The sequence below is a fragment of the Asterias rubens genome, chromosome 5 (genome assembly GCF_902459465.1).
Source record: "Asterias rubens chromosome 5, eAstRub1.3, whole genome shotgun sequence".
In the NCBI taxonomy this organism is placed as follows: domain Eukaryota; kingdom Metazoa; phylum Echinodermata; class Asteroidea; order Forcipulatida; family Asteriidae; genus Asterias; species Asterias rubens.
In genome coordinates, this window is record NC_047066.1 from 10428334 (window position 1) to 10455767 (window position 27434).

Genomic DNA, 27434 nt, shown 5'->3' on the forward strand with positions numbered 1-27434 from the left:
ATTTATTCTTAAATTTGAATGTATTGGTGTACCATTTAGACCATGACTGCAAGACATCCGGGAAAACAAGTTTTGCTTTCAAGGATGATGAATGAGTATCAAGTACATGTAGGCCACTCAATCATAACAAACTTCTTACAAGGCTTAAACGTTCAATTTCTTTCGTACATTTGTATGTTGATGTGGTTAGGGAGGGTTAGGGAGCGTGTCCAAGACACGCCACCAACTAGGCATACCTCTTTGCTTGTACATGGTTAATTTCTTGCTATTTATTCATCATTTGCGTTAACATTATATTGTTTTAATACAATTTTATGCGCTTTTGAATTTGTTACATTTCTATGTTCTGTTTAATTCTCACAATATTGTTCTTTTTTTTCATCAAGCGTTGGGAATAAACGTTTTATTGAATTGAATTGAATAACTTGAAACAAACAAACAAACAAACAAACAAACAAACAAACAAACAAATAACAAACATATAGGAAACGTTATGCGACTTTTGCAACTTTTATAGTTCCATTAATTTAATATATTCTTTATAAACGTGTGAAACTGTGAAACACTTGACATGTTGTGTATAAAAAGCATTACCAGAAAAGTACACATTCTTTATTCCATTCTTATTTAATCAATTATGTTTTAACTTTCATAAACACTTATAAATGTATGTTTGAATACGGGAATCAATGTGTGGTGAAGAGGTTTTCAACTAGTGGTTTAATCCCAATGAGGCCAGGTTCTTGATAATTTTACCAAGACGAAGTCAAGGTAAATTATCAAGAACCAGGCCTCGGCGGGTTTAAACCACTAGTTAAAAACCGATTCAACACACTTTGATTCCCATTCATAAATACCTTTTCGGTCAAAAAACATCAACACTTTTGGTCAAAAAGTAATATAAATGCAAAAATTATAATTGTTCAACGATTTCTTTCAACACAACACCTCTCCAACTATGAAATGGTAAGGCCCTCCGCCGCCCTCGGGTAAACAACTCCTTATAAGGGAATGCTGTGCGCGTATTGCGTGATGTGGCACAACTTTCCCAGAAGTTGCTCTCGACCAATAGGAATGTATCACGCCCATGTTTCAACACTTTTTACCAGTGATAAACAAAGGTTTATACACACCCACGTGACGCGCTCTCCACCAATAGGAATAGCGCAACTGTCCGGTATTCATGAATACTTTATAATGTGTCAAGATTGTTCATGCTCTGGTATAACAAATTAAAAATTTGAATTAACTATGTTGAATTGAATTAAAATAGTGAAAAAACATCAACATGTGATCTTTGTGTGATGAGCGTATTGAGTTATATTCTTCTTATTAGTGCATTCGTGCACTTACATTTGTGGTTTATGTTGATACACTTACATTTGTGTGAAAGAACCTTTCACAAATAAATTCCACACCATCATATTAAATTCACAGAGTAAAGGCCCGGTCACACAGGCCCCTTTAACGAGAATGATAAAAATGCACGCCCTCGACTGGTTGAATTGCTCCAGGCAAAATACACCCACGCTCATTCAACCAGTCGAGGGCGTGCATTTTTATCGTTTTTGTTTTCGTTCTCATTCTCGTTATCGGGGCCTGTGTGACCGGGCCTTTAGTTAAACTTACAAATATGATACCTTTACTCTCAACCACAAAAAGTACACTCACAACAGATAACACTATGAAAATGTTCATCTCACTCCCTGCAGGCCTGATACTTCACGGACATAACGAAGGTGATTGCCTCCCTGCCCCCCTGGTCAATGCCTTCTAGCCCTTGAAATGCTCCAGTAGAAATGTACAATTTCCTCATAGGGCGCCCTTGCCCTTTCAAAAACAAAGCACACTGGCCTGCTCCTGAAACTAGTGGTATGTGGTTACATTGGCAGTGGTTACATATTAACAGTGATTATCCAATTTGTATATAAAAAGATCGCAAAACATGATTTTGAAAAAACAGTGTATTAATATCATCTGCATTGTGTAATAAGACATCATTACGAAACAGCATACAAAATGGGTAGAAAGTGGTGCTAAAAATGTTTGAGTAACAATGTATAAAAGTATGATGCGTATTACTTTACTTTCAGTGCAGCCGTTGTAAGATTGAATTTAACACACAAACTTCTTGAAAGAAAAAAAAATAGATGTTGAAACAGTTTTACCACCCAAAAGGACTTTTGGTATTAATGCAAAAGAAAGTTAATGGAATAACTTTTCAACCTTAGCAGAGTCTTTCATGAAGGCAAAATGAAAACATGACACAGATAAACAGGTATAGGCCTACTAGTGCATCTGGTGAACTAGTTAATGCAACGATATTTATTTATACCTAGTTTTTCATTAAAATGCTACATTTCATTTTCCTCTAGTGTAACAGAAGCAGTGAAATGGACAGAAATCTTCTGGAAATTTACAATATGTCAGATGGACAGTTTCCTAGGATAATTGGTGACTAAACAAACTTCATATTCATTCAGCCCTTATACCTGAAAACGAGTCTGGCTGCACTTTTCTCCCACAAGTACCTTTGACCAAACTTCTATTAAATAGATAAACAGATAATTCCCTTTTTATCGTAATCAGGGCAAGGACAAATCTACTGCAGCAAACATGCATAACATTTAGGTTACAGAATTAAAATCAAATGTGAAGTTTTGTTTGTGTCATTTCTCATTCATTGGTTATTAATTAGAAGTGTTTCATCCTAGCGATGTACAGTTTCATTGTTTTTCTGGTGACAAGTGACTCATGACTTGTGACTAAAATGCAGATTCATGTGACTAGAGACTCGAGCTTGCACTCAACTCACTCATAACGACTTGATTCAGCCAAAGTGACTGTGACTCTAACTAAGTGTCTCAAGAATTGAACTTGGTTTGAGTGACTTGAGACTCGGACTTTGACTCAACCCAAGTGACTTTACTTTAGACTGAGGCTCGGAGTTGCAACAAGCAGCTCGTGATTTTGACTTTGACTCAGCCAAAGTGACTCCAACTAAGTGACTCAAGACTTGGAAGTGTCTTGAGACTCGGACTCTACCCAAGTGATGAGGCTTGGAGTCCCACCAAGCAACTTGTGACTTTGACTTGGACTCGGCCAAAGTGACTCAGACTCAGACTCACTCCAACTAAGTGACTCAAGACTTGAACTTGAACTACAGTGAGATTAAACACGATCTCATTTGTGTTAATTCCTGAACGTCGTGATGGTTGGCTCCATAGTGTAAGGTCAGTAGCTTGATGGCTGGATCAATCACAGATAGCGTGTCTTGTACCTCACCTCTGTGGAATGAAACATAATGAAAAATACATCATCAACCAGAGCAGACACAGTCTAGAGTTTAGGAAGAAAGCCCAGATCTAGAGTATTAGGGATTGACCCTTTGTATAACGCGCAGTGCACTTACACAAGCCTATCCTCATTTTGGAGGTCAAAATGTACAAATGAGGGCGCGCATTTTTGGAAGGGGCCCAATACGTAAATGTTCACACTAAGCGGGCATACTTAGTGAATAGTGTGAATTTCTGACAAGAAACAAATGAAATAGCCTACTTCAAGCAAATAAAAAGCACACAATAGTAAATTTAGTTAAGTGTTGTTAAAGCTTTGCATCATATGAAAAATATGAAGTAACTATAAATAGTAAACTTATGGGTACAGTACCATGTGTAAATGTCTTTTGGGAGTTGATTTAACTTTTCATTTTTATTGGTCTTTGCTGGGTACCATGCAGGGCGTCAGCTTTTTAAAAACAAAATTAGGGAGGAAAACTTCACACTTAAAGACACTGGACATTATTGACCAGTCAAAGACCAGTCTTCACAGTTGGTGTATCTCAACACATGCATAAAATAACAAACCTGTACAAATTTGAGCTCAATCCGTAGTCAAAGCGAGATAATAATGAAAGAAAAAAACACCCTTGTCACACAGTTGTGTGCTTTCAGATGCTTGATTTCGAGACCTCAAATTCTAAATCTGAGGTCTCGAAATCAAATTCGTGGAAAATTACTTCTTTCACAAAAACTACGTCACTTCAGAGGGAGCCGTTTCTCACAATGTTTTATATTATCAACCTCTCCCCATTACTTGTTACCAAGTGAGGTTTTATGCTAATAATTATTTTGAGTAATTACTCAATACTGTCCACTGCCTTTAAGATCAAATAATAACTAACCAAGGATAAAGAGTCGAATTAGTTTTATTATTTACATTTAAGTTGATCTTTAAAGGAATAAGGAAAGTTGCCTTAATGAGGCTAATTTTGATCAAAAGCAATGTTGTATTGTCAACCTACGCATTGAATAAAACCTGTGAGAGTTTCTGCAGTTCATTGGCGAGCTCAATGCTGTCTGATCCAAACTGCTTCTCAACTGTAGCTACACTCAGCTTCAGAAACTTCCCTGACTGCTTGAAATCTCCTAGTAGTGGTAAATAAATAATAATAATAATAATAATAATATTTAAAATTTATATATAACGTTTGAGATATGACAATAAAAATAATATCAAAGTCTTATATAGCGCATGTATCTACCGACAAGGAATTCAAGGCAATAAGTACATGTATAAAAAAACTTTCAGAAAGATAGGTTAGTGCAGTGATGAATTCTGAGACCCATTTATGTAGCACCTTAAAAGGGTTGACAAGGTGCTACAGCGCATACAGCAGCCACTGCCAGGAACATCGTTTAAAGAGAGGGTACACGTTTGGTAATTGTCAAAGACCAGTCTTCTCACTTGGTGTATCGCATCATAACCATAAAATAACAAGTCTGTGAAAACTTGGGCTCACTTGGTCATCGAAGTTGCAAAAAGCGATGAAAGAAAAAACACCCTTGTTGGACGAATTTGTGTGCTTTCAGATAAGAATAAAAGACTTCTAGCTAGAAGTCTTTTATTATTTTAGTGAGAAATTACCCCTTTTCTCAAAAACTATGTTACTTCAGAGGGAGTCGTTTCCCACAATGTTTTATATTATCAATAGCTCTCCAGTGCTTGTTACCAAGTCAGTTTTTAAGTTAATATTCGTTTTGAGTAATTACCAAACGTGTACCTTCCCTTTAAAGGTAGCCATCGCGCCATTCATGCGAAATAAATTGTAAAGGAATTAGAATGTATCCTTACCTATCTGAGCGTAGCATTTGGCCAAGCAATCTTGAGACTCAGCCAGGGCTTTGTGGTGTTGATATAAAATCTCTCGTTGGATGTTGTAACATTGATGCAGAATTCCAAGGCACTCTGTACAAAAAAACAAAAAACACAAAGAGCAATCAGCTTAAAAAGGTGAGCTTTTTAAGTTTTACAAATTAAAGCCTTTTCTATATATTTGAGATCTGCAGTCTGAAAAGTGGCATATCATATATAACTTTTCACTACTGTTTAACCATTTTATCGTTTTTACTAATTCCAATCCAACTCCTCGGGTGTTACACTTCACGGGGTTTAGAGACTCTGTGCATTATCAGAAATGCAAAACTACAGGTTTGCCTCAGTGGACACAGGGTGTATTATTTCTTTTCCCCTTTGCCTTACTTATTTTAAGACAATTTAAACACTCAAGGTGGTTTTGAGAAAGTCCTAAAATCAGGAAAAATCAGGCTACAAAAAGCAGGTCCGGAGCTTGGGTGTGGTGTACTGGACTGTTTTTAAAAGGTGTACAGTAACTAACCCCAAAAGTTGTTTTAGTTTTCAGTCATAAATACCTCAGACAGTTTCGCTATTCCTATTGGTGGAGAGCGCGTCACGTGGGTGTGTATAAACCTTTGTTTATGACCAGTAAAAAGTGTTAAAACATGGGCGTGACAGGCGACCTTGCACCTGTTCTTATAAGACAGTTTCTTCATTCCTATTGGTCGAGAGCAACGGCTGAAACAGTTTTGCCACATCACGTGATACTCGTGGTGACGCGCACAGCATTCCCTTATAAGGAGTTGTTTACCCGAGGGCGGCGGAGGGCTTTACCATTTCATAGCTGGACGGGTGTTGTGTTGAAAGAAATCATTTAACAATTATAATTTTTGCATTTATTTTACTTTTTGACCAAAAAGTGATGATGTTTTCGACATAAAGGTATTTATGAATGGGAATCAAAGTGTGTTGAATTGTTTTTCAACTAGTGGTTTAAACCCGCCGAGGCCTGGTTCTTTATAATTTATCTCGACTACGTCTCGGTAAAATTATCAAGAACCAGGCCTCGTTGGGATTAAACTACTAGTTGAAAACCTCTTCACCACACATTGATTCCCTTATTTGATTTTCTTACCTTCGATATGTTTGCATTCCATAAAATGTTGAGAGAGTTTAAACAAATTGGATGCTCTTTCCTTCTCCTTTGAGTAAGAATAAAAAAGAAAAACTCTTTTAGTTGAAAAATACACACACCAAAATGACTTTGTCAATAACTATTTTGTACAATCCAAGATGAGTTTATGTATGTATTGCTAGTGAGGAATTACCTTGGACAACTTTGCTAAGTTCTGTGTATTTTTGCATTTCTGGTTGAAACACAAACCGACTTTCTTGTGTCCTTTCTTTATCATCAGAGGCTGGGAACACTTGAAACACCTGTTTTTTCAAATTTACAAAAAGAAAGAAAGATACTTCTTAAAATTGATTGTTCATGTTACTAGCGTACATTGATTGAACACTTCTTGATTTTGTTGGAAAGGGAAAGGCAAGGTAATCATATGGTATTCACTCTTAAACTTAAAGGCAATAAGAATACTTGATAGAAGCCTACATCAGCTTTCAAAAGTATAATATTAGTCAATTCTTTGTTCAACCCCAAAACTCATTTCAAAATTTACCCAGTCAGTTTCCCTTGTGGTTTATATTGATATCTAAAACAAAAAGTCGCATCCCCTTAAGGGGATCCCCTGGCTGCCGCTTCCCAGGTTGTATCGTAATTTGGGTGTGATCCATGGCTACACGGCAGTTAACAGTTGTATGGCACCCCCGAACAAAGATATTGACAAAATAAGGACACCGCCAATATAGGGCTAGATAGCTCAGTTGATAGAGCGCCGGCACATTAATCCGGAGGTCGTTGGTTCGAATCCCACTCTAGTCAATTCTTTGTTCAACCCCAAAAATCATTTCAAAATTTACCCAGTCAGTTTCCCTTGTGGTTTATATTGACAGCATAATATTAAGAAATTTCACTTAGAAGTAACATGGTCGTATACCAAGATATCAGTATTTATCACCGAAGTGTTACTGTCATAAATTTTCTCAGATTGTGTATTGCACTGGTGTTTTTGGCGATTTCTCAAAAACGCGACCCCCATTTGAAATGAAATGTTCACATTTTAGTTTCATTGTGTCCATCTACATTAATATTGGATTAAAGCAATCGCACAACATTCGTAAACAGTATTGTCCAAAGGCCCACACTTCGTGTAACACAACTTATACATAAAATAACAAACCTGTGAAAATTTAGGCTCAATCGGTCATCGGAGTCGGGAGAAAATAATGGGAAAACCCACCCTTGTTTCCGCACAGTTCGCCGTGTCATGACATGTGTTTAAAATAAATCTGTTATTCTCTATATCGAGAATTGATAATTGTTTTAATGTTTTCTCAAAAAGTAAAGCATTTCATGAAATAATATTTCAAGGGAAGTCTTTCACCAGTAACTTCTGTAAACCCTGTAAGTTAATCTGTGAACTTTAAGTTTTTGTTCTGTTCAGAAAGTGTCCAATGGCTTTAAAACAACAGACCGGTTTCAAAAACTTTGCCTTTCAGGGACTTACTTATACGCGTTGGACCAATCACAAGTCTCCATTTCGTCACCTGTTGCTAATTTACATGCATCACATGAGCAGGTGAAAAAGTATTGCTCCTGCAGAGCTCTCTGTCGGTCTTCCTTGCTCATGTGTTTGGCATGAGGACCTGCGGACAGTTTAAGAAACAGCCTCTCTAAATGAAAACTTAGTTTTCACTGATTCTCAAAACCATCTAGAATTACAATTCTTTGTACTCGATAAATGACTGAAAAAATGAATTTGGACTTTGATTTTAAGTACTTATGGTCATTATACGACTTTCTTTTCTGATTTCCTACACAATCATTCATAAAGGAGTAGAAAATTAAGCTCTGAAAAAAAAAATTGAAGTTTTCTTTGATGTAAGGTATTCATGTTTAAAAGATAGCTATCATACAAGCACAGATCGACTTGACTAGACATTAGAAATCAAATGTTTTTGGAGCCACGAGTGTGAATTTTTGTTCTCATAAGCATGGCTCGAAAACCATACTTTGTCGGGTTCCCTCAACAACTTAACAACATTTATCTGATCAACTGCTATGATCTATTGGGGACCAGACTGATTCACTCAGTGCGTCAAGCGCAATCAAGTTATTGTTATAGTAGACAAGTAATGCGGTGCTCATGTAAAGCCAGTCTGCGCAAAGAGACGTTATAAATGATTGTGCTCATCAGCGCACTGAGTAAATCAGTCTGGTACCCATTAGATTGCAGCAGTAATTGATGATCAACTGAAAAGTACTGGACACCACTGTGCTTTTGTAAAGCACCATTTAAAATGTAAGTTTAGGGTTTTCAAGGTTTCCAAGTTGTGCTAAACGCGCTGACCTAATCAGTCTGGTCCCGTTTGGACCAAATTTTGTAAAGCACATTTCAGAATAATTTCCTGTGGAAGGCCCTTTTCCCAGAGGAAGCTTTTTATAGCACTTCAAATGGAATAAAGTCAGTTGTGCTCATGTAAAGCCAGTCTGCGCAAAGAGACGTTATAAATGATTGTGCTCATCAGCGCACTGAGTAAATCAGTCAGGTACCCATTAGATTGCAGCAGTAATCAATGATTGACTGAAAAGCACTGGACACCGCTCTGCTTTTGTAAAGCACCTTTTAAAATGTAAGTTTAGGGTTTTCAAGGTTTCCAAGTTGTTCTCGTCACGCTGACTAAATCAGTCTGGTCCCCATTTTGTAAACCACCTTTCAGAATCTTTTGACACCACTTCATAAAGAATAAAATTGTGATTATCCTACTCACCATAACAATGTAGCATCTCCTCTCCAGCTTCAATATTCCGAATGGCTCTAATACTCAACACAGCACCATCAAAACTATATACACAGACAAAATTGTACAATAAGAAAGAATCAATTTTTGTGCATTTTAGGTTTGTGCCCTTTCGTTTAATTTCTTTAACATTAAGAAACAAACCTTTCCACTTCAGTTTAACCATTTAATAATTTGTAAAATTCCAATCCGAACCTAGCAGAGTCTTCCTTAACAAGATACAAATTAATAACAACACAACACATAAAAAGATATAAGCAAAATAACCACAGATCTCTTGCTTCAGCTGCTGAAAAATCCTTCTCTTTTGCCGCCCCTAACCTTTGGAATAGTCTCCCCCAATCTTTGTGAAAGGGGCTATATAATACTAGTGTAACAGGAACAGTCAAGTAGAAAGAAATGAAAAGAAAGAGAGAAGCAGAAAGAGTTTCCTGCAGAAAAAAAAATCAAATACGTTATTTTCAATTCAAGGGAAAAAAAAAATACCTTGCAATAATGTTGGGTTCACATGCATGGTTGAGCAGACTGGCAGTAGGGTACACTGCAGTAGCTACTCGGACTTGTCTGGTGGTGTCAACCACTGGGTCTATGGAATTAGAACCCTGTCTGTCCACCCTTGTGTCTACTGGTGTGTCGTCCTTTATCCTCTGACCCATCAGAGCCGTACTGTCAAAGTTGTTAGAAGTGGGTGACCTTGAATGTCGGTTGTTGAGAGGATTTTCATTGGCTGAGGTGTGGATTGCTGTCACAGCGTGAGCATTGCACTTCAGTTGCTGTATGTGCCGCAGCAGAAGCACAGCGACAACTTCATCAACAGGCGAGCAGCAGCAGTTCTTAGAATTGTCCATCTGTTCCAAGCTCGAGTCAAATCTCGAGCCACACCCAAAATGTACATCCTGTGTTTCTAGTGGTTGGTCGATGCCTGACTCGACTCCCATGGCGTTTTCACACAACTCTGGCTGTGTGTGATTTGCAATGTCTTGTTTTGTCTTGTGACTAAGCTGTGGTGATACAGCATCTGTGGTGCGGCGTGGTGTACAGCACTGGGTGCTGCATTCTACAGAGTGCCTCCATTGTGGGACGCTTTGTAGCTGTGATTTGATGCACTTAGACAGCAGGATGGCTGTCTGTGGAGGAATAAACAAGAAACATTAAGTACAAGTCTTAAACTTCGCTCTTTAAGGGGCACAGCAACTTTCCTCCGGTAAGGGGCACTTTCATGGGGAAAATGTACACTTTTTGTATGGAACCTTGCAGAGGGCAACACAGCAAAAGCACAGGACACCAGAGAAAATGCTTTGAAAATCTTTAAAAGTCTGTGGGAGTATTTGAAGGGATACCAAGGCCAAGACAAGTGTAACAGAGGCCATGGTCTCTGTTTAGTTCCTGGCTTGTGCATTTACAAATAAAACGGGAGGAGAAAAATTATACTATAAAATAAGTATAGCACTACCGAGTACAAAACAGAGGCAAATGCACAGCTTGATGTTGGGCATCTGTTTTCGATACTAACTCTTTTGAAACTCACAACAAAATCAGACTCCATTAAAAGTTCCAAACTGCGGACCAAACCTCTCTCTCTCTCACTTACCATGGTCATATTGAAGAGTTCTTGTGGAGTGTGATTCTCAGTGTGAGGCATGAGGTGATACACAGCCTCGTAGTCATTACGATAGCAGCCGTCTCTACCACAACCCTGGGGAGAGGTACATGTACCCTGAGCGGGGTACTGTACCCCCGGTGCCTCATTATACCCACCAGTTTTGGGTATTCTTACAGAGTTGACTCCACCTCCGAATGAGGAGGAGCATTCCGTCAGGCTCTCTCTACCGAGGTGGGTGGTACTGAAGTTTGAGGAGCTGTCACTGTTTGAGGTTACACCTTTGAGGTGTGGGGCACCGTCATGGACGTGAGGCACATTGTGAACGGTTGAGTCTTTCATATCACTGTCCATTCCACTCAAGGGGAGGGTTTCGGTGGAAGAAGCGTGACCACAGTGCTGCCAGCTGTTGCTTCTTGTCGTTGATGTTGAGGCTTGTGTTACAGACTTGATACTGCACCAGCATTTTGCTTTGAGGAGCATCCGGAGGCTGAGCCATGCTTCCGTGCCAAGCTGGAAAAAAAAATATTGATAAAATATAAGGTTCTAGATCTGAACTAGCACATAAAGATCTCTCACTGAGGTCAAAGAAGGTTGAACATTCTGAAAGCACTGGAGAAACATTTAAATCTTATCAGCACAACTGCAGAAGGGGTGGTCTTTGGGAAAAGTGAGAATCCTTTTGAACTTCAGAAATTCATGTTGCAATATTGGCGACTACCAAGATTTGTCTGACCACAGCAAGAAGTAAACTCAATGTTTCATGAGGTTTTTTTTGTTGGGGGGGGGGGGCATTTGCAGTTGAGGTCAATATTGTCAAAGGTCAGTACTTACTGTCTTGAGGTTGTTATAATGACCACACTCCAGCCAATGGTGAAACTCCTGGGCAGTGAGGAGACACTGGTCACTACAATACTGGACATATATACAGTCTGGGCAACTGCAACATACAACCCCATTATAGATAATCAAATAAACAATAAAGTGAGGTTTGCAGAGACACCATGTAATAAATCTCTTCGTGACCTGTGGTGGATCTTTTCAGAACCAATGGTTTAAAGGCAGTGGACACTATTGGTAATTACTCAAAAAAATTGTTAGCAAAAAAACTTACTTGGTACTGAGTAATGGGGAGAGTTTGGTAGTATAAAACTATGTGAGAAACAGCTCCCTCTGAAGTTAAGTAGTTTTCGAGAAAGAAGTAATTTTCCACGAATTTGATTTCGAGACCTCAGATTTAGAATTTGAGGTCTCGAAATCAAGCATCTGAAAGCACAAAACTTCAGGTGACAAGGGTTTTTTTTCTTTCATTATTATCTCCCAACTTCGACAGCCAATTGAGCTCAAATTTTCACAGGTTTGTTATTTTATGCATATGTTGAGATACACCAAGTGAGAAGACTAGTCTTTGACAATTACCAAAGGTGTCCAGTGTCTCTAACATTTTGACGTTTCGATCTGTGTGCCTTCTCCTGAAAAGGATCAGAGTTACTGATCCAAGTCTTGAGTTGTTAGACCACTGATTCTTCTCAAAACCACCAAAATTCATAAAGAAATTTATTATATGGTGTCGACACAAACCAAAGAAGTTAGTTTGAGACAAAACTTACAAGCATTTCACTCTTACATCTGATAATCATTGGAGCCAAATTAACAGTGGAATGGGAGACTTTCAGGACGCTTGGTGGCAGCAGACTTACCAGGTAAAATCCATTGTTCTCGGTAATGTGTGCATGCTAAGAACTACGTAAACAATAGATATTTACCTGGTAAGTCTGCTGCCACCTAGCGCTTCTTAGTCTCCCATTGGACCATATTTACATGTACCAACTTGTCTTGAAATCATCGTATATTCGGATTCAAGTGTGCGATTTTTTTAACCATTTTCCAAAAAGTGATCAATGCTTTTCCCCAAACTTCCAAACACTTTCCCAAACTTCCCAACACTTTCCCAAAACTTCCAAACACTTTCCCAAACTTCCAAACACTTTCCCCAAACTTCCCAACACTTTCCCCTTATTTCCCCAAATTTTCCCAGAAGTTCCCAACACATTCCCTGAAATGTAAATAAAGCTGAGACTAGAACAGTTACTCACGGTACAGGGTTGACTGTCTTCCTACAGCATTGATGGCAGTGTGTGCTGTGATACTCTGGTAATAACAACACGGCATACGGTACCTCCTTGATAAGTAGTTCTCCTGCACTCACTGGTACTTCAGCCTGCAAAATCAGTTTTATCAAATTTTTATCAAATTTAATCAAATTTGTATCATTTTTTGTGCATTCATGCCTGGAGCTTTTCTTCTCTTTTTTTAAGTCAGAGTTTGTTGTTTTTTTGTAATTTTTAACAATAATGAATGTAAACACGCCAATTTAAGTCTTTTTAACTTCTGTCGTGTATTTTGAGATATTTTCAATAAACCTTAATGAATTGAATTGAATTGAATTGAAAATACAGCAAGTGGAAACAAATAGTCAACAAGGGCAGTTTAAAGGCACTGGGCACCTTTGGTAATTGTCAAAGACCAGTATTCTCACTTGGTGTATCTCAATAAATGCATAAAATAACAAAAAGTTTGACTCAATTGACTTTTACTTCTCTTTTGTTTTCAAAGCGCATAGAGACTTCTCTGTGATTTTGATATACGCTCTACAAAAATGGTTCATTATTATTATTATTATTATTATAAATTGGCCATCGAAGTTGCAAGACAATAATGAAAAATCCACCCTTGTTGAACAAGTTGTTTGCTTTCAGATGCTTATTATTATTATTATTGGCTTATTATTTGAGGGAGAAATTACCTTTTCCTCAAAAGGTTTCTCACAATGTTGTATACTATCAACAGCTCTTCATTGCTCGCTACCAAGTAAGTTTTTCTACTAACAACTATTTTGAGTAACTACCAATAGAGTCCAGTGCCTTTAAGCCAAGTCACATAAAGCCCCATTCATACTTCATGCACATTGCGAAAGCGAAGTGAACAGGATAATAATGTTGTGAAGTGCCGTGATGTAGCTACTAGGATGTGTGCACTATTTAATTATTATCATTATTATTTGTACAAAAACCGAATTGCAAAAATTAGTGATTTTCAACACATTTATTTTCACTTTATGAAAAAGGTGACAATGTATTTTATAAGGAGCATTGACTGTGTACTCAATGTTTTCTGAACCCTTCAAAAATAAATATTTTACTATGTCTCTTCCTAAGGTTTTTTTCTTCTTTTTTTTCTTTTCTAATGCACGTCGCCAGACACGCAAGGCCTGAAGGCCACTTCAAGGTGTGGGCTACAATTTTTGTTCTCCAGAGGCCGTTGCCACCTACTTCTAGGGCTGAAACAAGTATAGTTTCTCAAATTTAAAGAATCTTACCACCAAGTACCTGCCCCGGTCTGCAGAATGCTGTAGGTCTAAGGTTCTGGATGCATTGGCGAGATTGTCTGATGGGCAAGTCAGAGTTTCTTCCACTGACTGATTTATGTTAATGACTGGTGGTAGGTTCTCGCTGCAAGGAGTACAATTATAATAAATCAAATCATTAATGTTCATATGATGGCCTTCATGGAGAACAGGAGTAATAACTTCATCTTCCTTGGTGAGTACAGTCCGCCAATGGGGTATAGTACATGTACGTATTGTGTGATGTGTGTGCTTGCATGGTGCAGGACAAATGTACAATGCAATGGTGAGCTAAAAACAGCAGGGGAACCAAACGGATCTGGAAGGACTCCATCTGAATATTAGCATGGGTAAAATGAAAAATGGGTGAATGAAGGGAGCTGTTCAAATATTATAAATTAATCTGGGGAAGTACACAAGAAAATGTTCCAACAAAAGGACCAAACAATGCAACGCAGGTCTGAGACAAGACTAGTAAACTAAATTGCACTACCCATCCATGCATATCCTAGTATACAAGACCTATGGCATTATTTTTTTATTTATTTTTTATTTCCTCAAAACCTCCAAAAATGGAGAAGATAAATAAATGATATAAAATTACATCAAATATACAGTATAAGGGAGCTAAAAACACGTAAAGATACAGGATAACCCCGACACTCTCAGAAAACCCCCAGACAAAAAATGTCACTTCTGAACACTGGTGGCTATGCACTTGAGCATTTTGATGATGAAATGTAATAATTACCTGGACTGTGAAGTCTGGTGTACAAGTTTATCCAGATCCAGCTTCAGCAAAGCTGAGAAAAAACGATAATAGAGTGGATTTATTGTTCTAGCACGTTAATCCGGAGGTCACAGGTTCACGTCCCGCTCTAGTAAATCTTGCTTTGTTCTACCCCAAATTAGTTAAATTGTTTTGGTTTTTTTTACTTGAAAAATAAGCCTACATGTACTTACATTTTCTCTTTGGATCCATGCCATCTGCTTCATCTAACGACAGGATTGCTTCTGTGAAAGCTGAACAGATTTTTTTTTAAAGAAGACCACGTTTAATTTACTGAAGAAATTATCAATACTCTTCACCAACTGTCCAGAGCTAGAGTTAAACGAAACAGGCCTCCAAACAACTCAAGGCACCCACAGCAATTTCCCTGGTACCCTGTGCTTTTGTTGCGGTGCCCTTTGCAAAGTTCAAATACAAATTAAAATATTCCTCATTAAAGTGCCCCTTACCAGAGGAAAATTGCTGAAATTCAAAGCCTGAAATTCTTCTTTTCAACTTTTGGCATTTCCTGTATGATAACAACAAACATCACCTCCTTTTCTCATTTGAAATTCACATGGGAAACGGTTTATTAGATGATGTCTTATTCTGAAAGCAATAAAAATGCAAATTGCAACTTAATAATGCAAATAAACGACTACTTGGCACGGTCTGTCGATAAATCTTATTATTTGCAGAAAATGTTTCTGCATTTAAAGCATATTTTAAGTTCTCTCTCGCTCTCTGTCTGGAGACAGCATTTTGTTTGACTTTGAGCTTCATAAAAATATACAGAGATAATCTAGCATTCCATTCCGTTTCTGTCATTGATTAGTTCACCAGCATCTTTATTTGGGCAAAATTTTATACCAACATAATAGTTGTTGAACCACTGTCAGCACCTTTGTTAAAAAAGTTAATGTCATGCAATTAAAAGGTATTATACAAATCAGTCGCAGATGCTGCAACAGTATTTATGTTTTGTGTGACCATATACACAAAATAACATTTTGCATTTATTTAAGCGTTTCAGAAACAGTTTTCTTGCTAAACAGAAATGGGTAACCAGCTAAAGTACAATGCAGTGTACATTACTCATGACTGGTTCTCTGCACAAATATCAGCTAAGCAAATCCATTTGTCAAGCGTTTCACACAGTTCACTCCGTCTACTTACCCTCCGTAGCCTGGCTGGGGTGTCCCAATGCTAGTAGGCACTGTCCCTTCCGTTGCAGTACTTTATACAATGACGTCCTCAGATATCCACAATTAACGGCCCTCTGGCAATCTTCCATGGCAAGCTAAAGAATCACCATCATTGATGATAAACAATTGAAAAGTGTAAGCACTGCGCACAACTCTGAGACAATGAAAGCCTTTCACACATCCACGTTTCACCAATGATGGTGGTCAATGCATGATGTGCAACCCATCTATATACACAACCAATTGTTACTGCAACATTAATGTTGTAAACATTTCCTTTGCACTGTCTTAAATATCAAGTTGTATAAACGATTCAATCCTCTTAAATTTATCTGATACTTTATGCCACTAGCTACTAGGCAAGCTCAGTGGTCTAGAGTTTCAGAAACCTGCTCTTGAATGGCAAATGTCGTACGTTCAAAGCCCAAATGAGAGATATGCCTGTGGAATTTTTCACAGAACTCAAAAAAGTACCGAGTATACAGTGCTTAACATGCTTCCAGACCTGGGCCCAATTTCATAGAGCTGCTAAGCACACAATTTTGCTTAGCATGAAATTTCTTCCTTGATAAAAACAGGATTACCAACCAAATTTCCATTTGATGCATATTGCTTGTTACTGGTACTCAGCTGTTGTTTGCTTAAATCCTGAAAATCACGTGGAAATTTGGTTGGTAATCCTGTTTTTATCAAGGAAGAAATTTCATGCTAAGCAAATTTTTATGCTAAGCAGCTCTATGAAATTGGGCCCTGATGCTTTGTTTTCAAAACAGCAAGGGCACCAAGGCATTTTCTACTTGGTAAATGGCACATCTATGAGGAAATTAGAAGTGTCTATTCAGGAACATTTCAAGGGGCACCGAGGCAATCCCTTTAAAAAGACCCCTAGAGCTTCTACCTCATAGTGGCCGAGATGATACAGGGCTGCAGAGCGGTTTCCAAGAGCTGTCGCTAAACATGGAGAGGCATCATTCGTTGGAATAGAAGACCAATCATCAGGAGCCATCATTACACTCTACATAAAAAAGACAGGTTTTAATCAAACAAGTTAACAAGAGGTTCATCCTATCGTCAACTTTGAAAAAAAACCTGATGATGCAGCACAGTTAGTGCACAACTATGCTCAAATCCACAGTCCGACCTTTTTTAAAAGAAATATATCTTGTTTCAAATTATCTATAGTACCCCCCCTTCTCTTTAAGAACATATCCTTTACCTGGACCAATGAGTTTCCAGTTTTTCTATTTTGAGTGCCTGCATGTTCACATCACATTAACAAGGAGTTTATGTAATGACGAACCCGAACCTGACCCAGAAGTAGAACTGGACCTAGAAACAGAAACAGAACTATGAACCATGCAGAACCAGAACCAGAACTAAAACCAGAACTCAAAATAAAATCAGATGGAGTATAACTCGAACTAGAACCCAAAACAGCAACAGAAGTAGAACTAGAACTTAATCCAGAACCAGACCAAGAAGTAGAACTAAGACAGAACTAGAACCAGAACTAGCACAACCACCAGAACCATTAATAGAAAGTTCCAGAACCAGAACTAGAAATAGAATTAGACGAAGTAGAACCAGTTCTAGAACTAGAACCAGAAACAAAACCAGAAGTAGAACAACTATGTAACCAGAAACAGACCCAGAAGGAACACTAGAACTAGAACCAGAACCAGAACCAGAACCAAAACTAGAACTAGAAACTAGAATCAGATCCAGAGCTAGAACTCGAACCATGCATTTCACACATTTACCTGTGTATAGCATGATAGCGCATCACTGTACATCTCTTTCTGGAAGAACCAGTTCCCTTTCTGTCTCAATGCTGAGCTCTGCTCCTCTGATTTCCCATTTATCCCTTTCTTGTTTGTGAATTCTTCGATGAACTTACTGATGACGATATCACTGCAGTAAAATAAAATAAAATTAATAGGAAATAACGTAGGGTTATAACTTTGTAAACCTTGTTTTTCTGTGCAAAAAAATGTGAACAAATAATAAACCTGTGAAAATTTTCACTCAATTAGTCGTCGAAGTTGTGAGATAATAATGGGAGAAAAAACACCCTTGTCACACGAAGTTGTGTGCTTTCAGATGCTTGATTTCGGGACCTCAAAATCTAATTCTGAGGTCTCAAAATCAAATTAAAATATTTTAGTCGAAAATTACTTCTTTCTTGAAAACAACGTTGAGGGAGCCGTTTCTCACAATGATTTATACTACCAACAGCTCTCCATTGATTGTTACCAAGTAAGTTTTTACGCTATTGTCTATTTTATTGCTATGCCTTTCTTGTTTGTATTGTATAGTCTCCTTTACACAGGGAAGATAAATTTCATGTTTTTTATCATGACAATAAATATTTTTAATCTTATAATCTTAATCTTTAACTACATGAAATAATCACAGCCTTTTTTTCTTTTTTGTCCACTCATTTTTACATAAAGGGATGGCTCATTGAGGTAAATTAGATACTAGATTATTTTGTATCGAATAAAAAAGTGGTGGCGCCATACAGAAACTTTTCCCAAAGGAAAAGTTTCCGTATGGCGCCACCACTTTTTCATTCGATATGAAATAATATAGTATCTAATTTACCTCAATGAGATATCCAACTTCCATTTTATTTTTAGGGGAGGAATGGAAAAGTTTCTGTACTCTATCCTGCCAAAACTCACTCATCATTTCATATATCCTCCGATACCCTAAATCTGCGCGTTACAAATATTCCCGCAGGCACCTTTCCCGCCGCGTAACTTTTTGTTTACAATACGCAATGACATAATTTTTTGATTTCACGAAAGTATACAACATAATCTTCAATCTCCTGCAAAGATTGGACAAATCGTAGCCTTTCTGATTGATATTTTAGCTAATATATAATTTTAGTAGAAAATCTTACCTTTTGACTAAACACAAAATATGCCCAGCTAAAATGGTTGATAAAAACACTTAAAACACCCTGAAAGTTCTTTGCGTTTGTCATGTTTGTTGTCTGCCATACTTCACTACTTCAATTACAAGATCACATGATTTTTACATGACAACAGAGGGGATACAAAAAACTGTGGAAGGTTGAAGTGGACGTGCGCCTTATAGGCAAATTTCCAGAAATTACGATTTTATTGTAAATTGCACGTGGGTTAAAAAAAACACCCCAAAAACATCAGAAGCTTTATTGATAAAAAATTCGCTCATTTATTATTCATAATTTGTTATAATACAATTAACTATGAAAAAAAACAGCATTTTAGTGTTGTATAACTTAGTTTTGTAAATTGATGGCTTTTTTGTGGTAAGAGGCTAGTAATTTTATACCTTTACCAACAATACAAATTAGATTGGCCTGCAACTGCCGAGGCCTTAATTTATGGGAATGTGCCTGCTACTGCCTAGGCGGGATAATTACTAATTAACAATAATTAATATTTACTACTTACAACTTTAACCAATGAGCAGGTTCTTCCCTGTGAGGGGCAAACACCACCAAGCCAAGTCCAAACCTGCTACATTGGCTAAGGAAAATAGTAGCGAAGAAAACTGCTTTGATAATCGAGAACCTTCTCTGACCTGAGCTGACGATGAAGTGGACGAGCATTTGCTATGCGCCCCTCGTTGTCGTTACACCTCAGCAGTTTTCAAAAGAAGAAAGGAACAAAAGCGTGCGTCTTTTGTGCACAAAGAAAGTCTTATTTATTCTTAAAGGAATTCACTACAGCTTCACCACAGGTTGGGCTGGGTGTAAGATGGGGGTTCAGCTAATTAGCCTGGTAGAAACCCAACAATTGATGGGGTAAATAGTTATAGTAACTGGCAGTTTTGGTCTTCTAGTTTCCCTGCCGCACGGACTTGAGTGTTTAGAAGAAAATGCAGCATAGAAAGGGTCCCCGTTTTGAGGTTTCAAAACAAGTGCGTGAATTTATGTGACGCAAAACAAATGCCGACAAATTTGGGTCGTTTGCATTCGCGACCTCCGTTGTGCTTCGATGGCGTTGTACGGGCTTGAAATTCTCCTCTCAGGTGGGCTATGACATCGGACAAATAAAAATAAAGCTCAAAGTTGTTCTTGGTTCTGTTAATTAAACTAAAATTCTCTCTCAAGTCTTCAGTGCATGAATATAGAGTACACGAGGATACAAAAAAAGACGAAAAAGGAATAGGCCCTTTCTCTTGTTTTTTTGAGTAAATTTATAGCTAACTATTTTATGTCATAAAAAATGAAAAAGTGGTGGCAGGATACGGACAACTTTCTTCAAATATTTTATAAAAATCGACAGTCCCACATTCTCAATCTCAGGTCAATCATTTTCTTTGATTTGACCTGACACTGAAACAGTGACAGCCTGCACTGACTGACCATCATGACCATGACTGACACAAATAATTAGATTGGAGGCAATCGATAAAGTACCGACCCCCTCTATATTATCTGACAAACCTCCACGCCGACAAGTTAGTGCATCCAGAGACCCGACTTGCATTTGAAAGTGAAACAGCTCCTTTCATACTTCTGATGTCTGCTTGCCAAACCTGGCTCAGAATTTGCTCCCAGTCGAAGGAATTTTCCATTTTGATTTGTTCTTGCGACCATTATTGTTTCTGTAGAAGTTAATATTTCAGGCGCCCCGCCTCCAGCTTTTAGCTACTATCTTTACTTCTGGTATACGTCCGGGTACAAGACTCGAATTGTTTTTCGTTGAGTGAGGGCGCTATATCAAAACAAATGCTGTTATGCTAGCAGACGACACTGGGAAAAAGGGGCAAAGTTTCAGTCGACAAAACAATCCAGCCCCCAATTAAGCGACTTGAAAATTGTATAACAAGTCCGTAGCAACAGCAATATGGGATGGCTGTTTGTTACGCCTACATGTAACTGGCAATAGAAAAATACTTTCTCAATGTAACCCTTTCAAGTAAAAGTCAAATAATTATGTCAGTCATGTGTTGGGTAGCTGTCATAACAGAATACGACTATAATTTGGATGGGGGGGGGGGGGGGGGGGGCTCAACATCACTCTGTGACAATTGACCTGTAAGTAAAGGATGGTCAACCTGGATCGCACCAAACAAAAAACAGGAACAGCATTTTGTTATAGATATCACATAGCAATTCAGCTGATATCTATTGCTGCTAAGCGAAACTATTAAATGCTTTACTTTTTCTGAAAAAATGTGACGCAGAGATTAACACAGGAGGAGATTTTCCCATTTCCAAATTGAAAGGTTGATTTTTTTTCTTTGTCAAAGAACTTTCTGCAGAATCAGGAAGAGTTGACAGCTCTGCAGGGTTAGACATGTTTTACCATGGGCCCATTTTGATAAAGATGAGAATTATGCTCAGCAACTTTCTGCTAAGCAAAAATAAGAAGTCACAGATTGTACATGTGACATGGTACTGTTTGGCTGGTAACCTTATTCTGGAAAGCATTTTAATGCAACTTACTGTGCTTAAAGGGAAGGTACAGGTTTGGTAATTACTCAAAACAAATATTAACTTAAAAACTGACTTAGTAACGAGCATTTGAGAGCTGTTGATAGTATAAAACATTGTTGGAAACGACTCCCTCTGAAGTAACATAGTTTTTGAGAAAGAGGTAATTTCTCACTAAAATAATAAAGAAGTCTTTTATTCCTATCTGAAAGCACACAAATTCTTCCAACAAGGGTGTTTTTTCTGTCATCATTTTCTCGCAACTTCGATGACCAACTGAGCAAAAATTTTCACAGGCTTATTATTTTATGGCTATGATGGGATACACCAAGATAAAACACTTGTCTTTGACAATTACCAAACATGTACAGTGCCCTTAATCAGCTCTATGAATTTGGGCCAAGGTGCTTTGAGTTGCTACGGTACTGATTCATCATTGGTATTAAAGATGCAAGTGACGCATAAGAAATGAACATTTAGCACAATGTGTAGTGTCCATTCAGTAAGGGGTGGTACATGAACACTTTTATTCATCTATGTTCTCTCATTAAAACATGAAAATATTGTAATCTATATTGAAAGGTATAATAATAATATAACAGTTCACATTTTAAGCGCTAGAAGACACATAGGATATTTGTAAACATAGTTATTCACTTTACACACATGAATATTGATAGATGTTAAATTTGCCATTGAAGGTACACTATTGGTAATTGTCAAAGACCAGTGTTCTCACTTGGTGTATCTCAACACATGCATAAAATAACAAACCTGTGAAAATTTGAGCTCAATTGGTCATCGGAGTTGGGAGAAAATGATGAAAGAAAAAACACCCTTGTTGGACGAATTTGTGTGCTTTCATCAGATAGGATCAAAAGACTTCTAGCTAGAAGGCTTTTATTATTTTAGTGAGAATTTACCTCTTTTCAAAATCTATGCTACTTCAGAGGGAGCTGTTTCTCACAAAGTTTTATACTATCAACAGCTCTGCTATGCTCGTTACCAAGTCATTGAGTTTTTAAGTTAATATTTGTTTTGACTAATTACCAATCGTGTACCTTCCCTTTAAGAATATACTAATTTTGGTTTAACCCTTACACCGACAACGTGTGACTGTGTAATAGCTGTGTAAGCACTTTATTATATGCTGTACCAGAGTACTTTCCCAAGTTACAGTTCTTTGGAAAAAAACACCAAAGGTATAATACTTGGGTGAGTTTCTAACCCACGACCATTGCCATTCTAGAGTGGACCACCAAGATTGCCCGATAGCTAGAGGCATATCAGTGTCCCAAATGCAAATTTAACATCTACAAGTATTAAGTCGTTGCAGTACCCGCTGCTAAAACATAGGATTTGAACTGCCTCTAGCTACCAAGCAATCTTGATGGTCTATTTTATAAGACACTGCTCTAGAACTGCAAAGATAGTGGGTTCAAATCCACTGAGTAAATATGCCTGTGATAATTTTTTCCACAGAACTGATGAAAGTACAAAGTCAACAGTGCTAATACTCATTGGTGGAGGTTAAAACCAAAATTAATACATTTATATTGTACATTGTATGTACATAGGGTGGTTAATATCCTTTCTTCTCAGACTTCAGATCCTGAGAATTTACTGCAGGATGATGACATTTAAAATGCATTTTTGAGAAACTGTTAACTGTGGGTGCATTCGTTTAGCTTCCCTGGGTCTACCCTGGACTGCCCCCGGTGCGTTCGAATAGCTTTGACGTCATTCCAGGGGCTCACCTGGGTCAGCCCCAAGTGCCCTGGGGTGGATTTCACAAAGAGTTAGGACTAGTCTTATCTAGAGTTAGGACCAGTTACTCGTCCTAACTTAGGACTATATATGCAATTTGTATATCTCCTAGGACTAGTCCTAACTCTTTGTGAAATCCACCCCTGCTTGTGTAGTGGGTCACTTGGGGGCTGGCCCCAGGGTGGCGTCACTACAAGATCGGTGAGTGGTGGTTCGATTAGCTCTTGTCAGGGGCTCACCCGTGTGAGCACCGCGGGATAAACCCAGGGAAGCTTAACGACAGATCCTTTAAAGTACTGTAGATAAGTACTGTGAAAAAGATATCACTTTGTATTCAAAAAATTTGAATCTGTTTTTCACCGGGAAGTTTCTCAGATTGTGTATTCCAATTGCAGATTATCTTTCCTGCGTTGACATAACTGCACAAGATTCTCAAACATTATCCCAAAAAAAAACACTTCCACCTTTTGAAATGAAATTTTCATAGGTTAGTTTTATGGTATACATCTACAACTACATAGGATTGAAATAAAACAGTGGGTTCCAATTACCAAACGAATACATTCCCTGTAAGTCTTTTCAAGATACTTGTAACATTTAGGTTAGAAAAGACCTTCAAGAACCAAACTTATAGGCAGTGGACACTATTGGTAATTGTCAAAGACTAGCCTTCACAGTTGGTGTATCTCAACATATGCCTAAAATAACAAACCTGTGAAAATTTGAGCTCAATCGGGAGAAACTTGCGAGATAATAATGAAAGAAAAAATACCCTTGTCACACAAAGTTGTGTGCGTTTAGATGGTTGATTTCGAGACCTCAAGTTCCAAATCTGAGGTCTCGAAATCAAATTCGTGGAAAATTCCTCCTTTCTCAAAAACTATGGCACTTCAGAGGGAGCCGTTTCTCACAACGTTTTATACCATCAACCTCTCCCCATTACTCGTCACCAAGAAAAGTTTTACGCTAATAATTATTTTGAGTAATAACCAAAAGTGTCCACTGCCTTTAAACCATCCCTATCAACAAAACTTTCCCTCTATTTCGAAAGCTGCAGCAAGCACAACAAAGGCAACTTTACAATTTTAGTATCTGATTTTAATTAGAACTCTGCAATGTTTAGAAAAATATTTGTTACAAATGTGTTTTGAAAGTAAAGTCTTTCTTTTTTTGCAGCTGATAACTCGAGGCTTGTACACAACTGTAAATTTCAGGCATAAAGAGCAACGTCGCTTCGGACAAATTTGATATCTCTCACTTTGGATGAGAGACTTTTGGATGGTCCTTTTTAACAGCTCTTGCCAGTAGTGTGCGGCCCAGACCGACAAGTGCAATACTGAGCATGTGCGGGCACACTCAGAGCCGAAAAGGGGCCGATATGTCCAACGCCAGAAGAATATGCTGCAAGAGCATGTAATTGATTCTTCTTGCCAGAAAATGCACAGAATTGTACAAGAAATATAAAATAAGCTTATTACACTCAAAGCATGTTTTGTTTTCCAACAAGAAGGCACCGCGTTGGTTTATATTCAGGATTCTCCTGTGCTCAATCAAGTGCATTTGATTTTTTAAAAAATCTGAAAATGAACAAAAATTATTAAATAAATAATAAATAAATGTCAACAAATAGATCATGATCATTAATAATCTCATTGACTTGATTCACATGATGTCACCACCACTATAACCCGAGTTGTGCCATTTTGGAGTTCAAAATCATCAAGTGTTATACATGATGAAGTGTTATACAGTTAACAGGTATGCGCATTTTAGGTGACTTGCGTAGTACACATAATGTTTGCATGCAGTTTTAGTGCAGTGACATGGTCGCGCAGTTTAAAAAAAGAAATTGTAAACAAAAGTTTTGGCAGCGTATGTTTACCTGCAATCACTTTAGAATGCGCATTATTTTGTCACTCATCTGCTTAAAAAAACAAAACAGAAAGTTATCTGGAATTTTACTTTGCTTACGCTATTCTGGAGAACAGTGAACAAATTATTGCTACTTCACTACTTTAGTTTAAAGGCAGTGGACACTATTGGTAATTGTCAAAGACCAGTCTTCTCACTTAATGTATCTCAACATATGCATAAAATAACAAACCTGTGAAAATTTGAGCTGAATTGGTCGTCGAAGTTGCGAGATAACAATGAAAGAAAAAACACCCTTGTCACACGAAGTTGTGTGCGTTTAGATGGTTGATTTCGAGACCTCAAGTTCCAAATCTGAGGTCTCGAAATCAAATTCGTGGAAAATTCCTCCTTTCTCAAAAACTATGGCACTTCAGAGGGAGCCGTTTCTAACAATGTTTTATACCATCAACCTCTCCCCATTACTCGTAACCAAGTAAGGTTTTATGCTAAATATTATTTTGAGTAATTACCAATAGTGTCCACTGCCTCTAACAAAACTCATATACAAAAATTAGTATAAATTTAATGTGGTCCTCTATCAAAAAAACAATAAACAAAACAGAAAATAAATAAAAATATCAGAAATTCTCAAGCTACCACCATTGAGGGATGTATAATAACCACCTGATTGTACAAATTAACCAAATATACTCAGCATTTCTGTAATACTTTGAAAACTTCTCAATCAATTACTTTCGGTGGTGTTCATGAAGTACATGTACCTAGACATCATTGAGCTAGAAGTGGTTTTCATTTTACAATAAGTAAATTAATATGTTGAGTACCTCTCTCATAAAAATCAATTTCAAACCACTTAATGTCAAAAAATTTTTACAAAGAAATCTCCAAGGTTGAATTTTGTGATGCACTCATTATCCGATAGATTGAGTCCTCAGGAAAGTGGGGGAAAAATTACAAAAACTACAGTAAAATTACACTTTATTTGATACTCTTACATGTAGAGTGGATATTGAAACGTGACGCCATTGGACAGATGGGTCTGTTCATTACAAACAGGAATTTTAGTGACAGTCGAAAGATCAAATACATTGCCTTTTTGATTGAATATCATCAAAGTTCAGGACTTAAAGTTCTCTGTACAAATTGTTGACCATAAATTTGAAATCAAATGTTTTTGGACTTAGGGGGAAATAATTCTGTTGAAGGGTATCAAACACAGTGTCAAAATATACCGTGTAACGTAAAACAGACTTGTAATGGTTTTTCCATTTTACTGAGGACTCTAGTGACAGTGTGCACCACAAAACTAAATTTTACCTAAGCCTGGTTCATACTTCCTTTGAATGTGAATGCGAAGCAAATGTTGACGTCACAAATTCGCAACAAATAATTCGCAGCAGTTCAACTCTGGGCAACACACTTGCGAATATTGCTGCGAAAGGATAGTTGTGACGTCAAATTTACGTCAAATTCGATTCGCATTCGCAGGAAGTATGAACCAGGCTTTAGGAGCCCCTTTTTGAAACACATTTTGTTTTTGTCTGTGTGTCTCAGCTCCAAGTATAGACGATGTGACCTCTGACGTCAATCAAAAACCATCACGTGATTCGCGCGCATACCGCCGGGCAAAACCTTTGTGTTTTGGGAGCCAGATGCGTCTTTTTGCCCGGCGAAACATGACGTATACAGTGTTTTATCAACAGAGGGTGGTTTGAATGTAAACATAGGTCACATCATCTATACAGCCTGTGTTCCATGTAAATGTACCAAGTATCTAGCACATCAAGCTAAATCAGTCATTATGAACCGTCTCTGCCATCACACAGTCACAGGTACCCATTTACTGCTGGATATCCACCAGATGGAGTTTGCACAGTAGCTTACAGATACTCCTGAGTGGAGGTGAAGAGAAGCAATTATAATTGAATGTTGAAGAAGACAAGTGTCATAACCGGGACTCCAACCCACATCTTGATGACTTACATTGTAACAACCAGAACTTCATCAAATATTCCTTGAAGATTTACTCAAGATCTGCGTAAAGCTTCTACATTCTGGAAGATGCACATACACACACATAATTGTTGACCTGGTAGGTCAGGAGTTCTCTTTCTTCTTCCATTGTCTAGCAACACCCCTACTGGTTTTGTACACAAACGCATGGCGAGGTTGTCATATCACACCATCCAGATCCTTTATGTTTAGGGTCTGGGTACTTTTTGTAGGACACAAAACACAATGCCCACAGATTTAGATCAAACTCACAGTTTGAAGATAATAATGGTAGAAAGCTTCCCTTAAAATGATACTTGCCAAGA

At 37.7% G+C, this 27434-nt stretch overlaps 1 protein-coding gene and 1 non-coding gene across 2 annotated transcripts; one reads left to right on the forward strand and one right to left on the reverse strand.

The window, feature by feature from the left end:
• Nucleotides 1–1773: 1773 nt before the first annotated feature.
• Nucleotides 1774–20633, reverse strand: LOC117290896 (SET and MYND domain-containing protein 4-like). Its single transcript, XM_033772465.1, has 18 exons — nt 20482–20633; nt 17798–17948; nt 16936–17052; nt 16009–16132; nt 15027–15086; nt 14815–14866; nt 14037–14169; nt 12754–12878; nt 11492–11597; nt 10649–11170; nt 9544–10184; nt 9028–9101; nt 7764–7902; nt 6465–6573; nt 6272–6338; nt 5134–5247; nt 4304–4427; nt 1774–3287 (listed from the first exon to the last, which is right to left on the reverse strand). The coding sequence occupies exons 1-18, from the start codon at nt 20610–20612 to the stop codon at nt 3161–3163; spliced, it is 2916 nt and encodes a 971-aa protein (XP_033628356.1). The 5' UTR covers nt 20613–20633; the 3' UTR covers nt 1774–3160.
• Trnan-auu lies at nt 7006–7078 on the forward strand. The gene has a single exon. It is a non-coding gene; the product is annotated as a tRNA-Asn (tRNA).
• Nucleotides 20634–27434: the final 6801 nt, after the last annotated feature.

Excerpts from the sequence above, each read along its gene's own strand:
- LOC117290896 (XM_033772465.1), bottom strand. The coding sequence starts at position 20,612 with ATGGAAAATTCCTTCGACTGGGAGCAAATTCTGAGCCAGGTTTGGCAA. Across the intron at positions 6,574-7,763 it reads GATTGGTCCAACGCGTATAA|GTGTTTCAAGTGTTCCCAGC; the intron begins GTAAGTCCCTGA and ends TTGAAAAAACAG. Across the intron at positions 3,288-4,303 it reads TCACAGGTTTTATTCAATGC|AGGTGAGGTACAAGACACGC; the intron begins GTAGGTTGACAA and ends TTCATTCCACAG.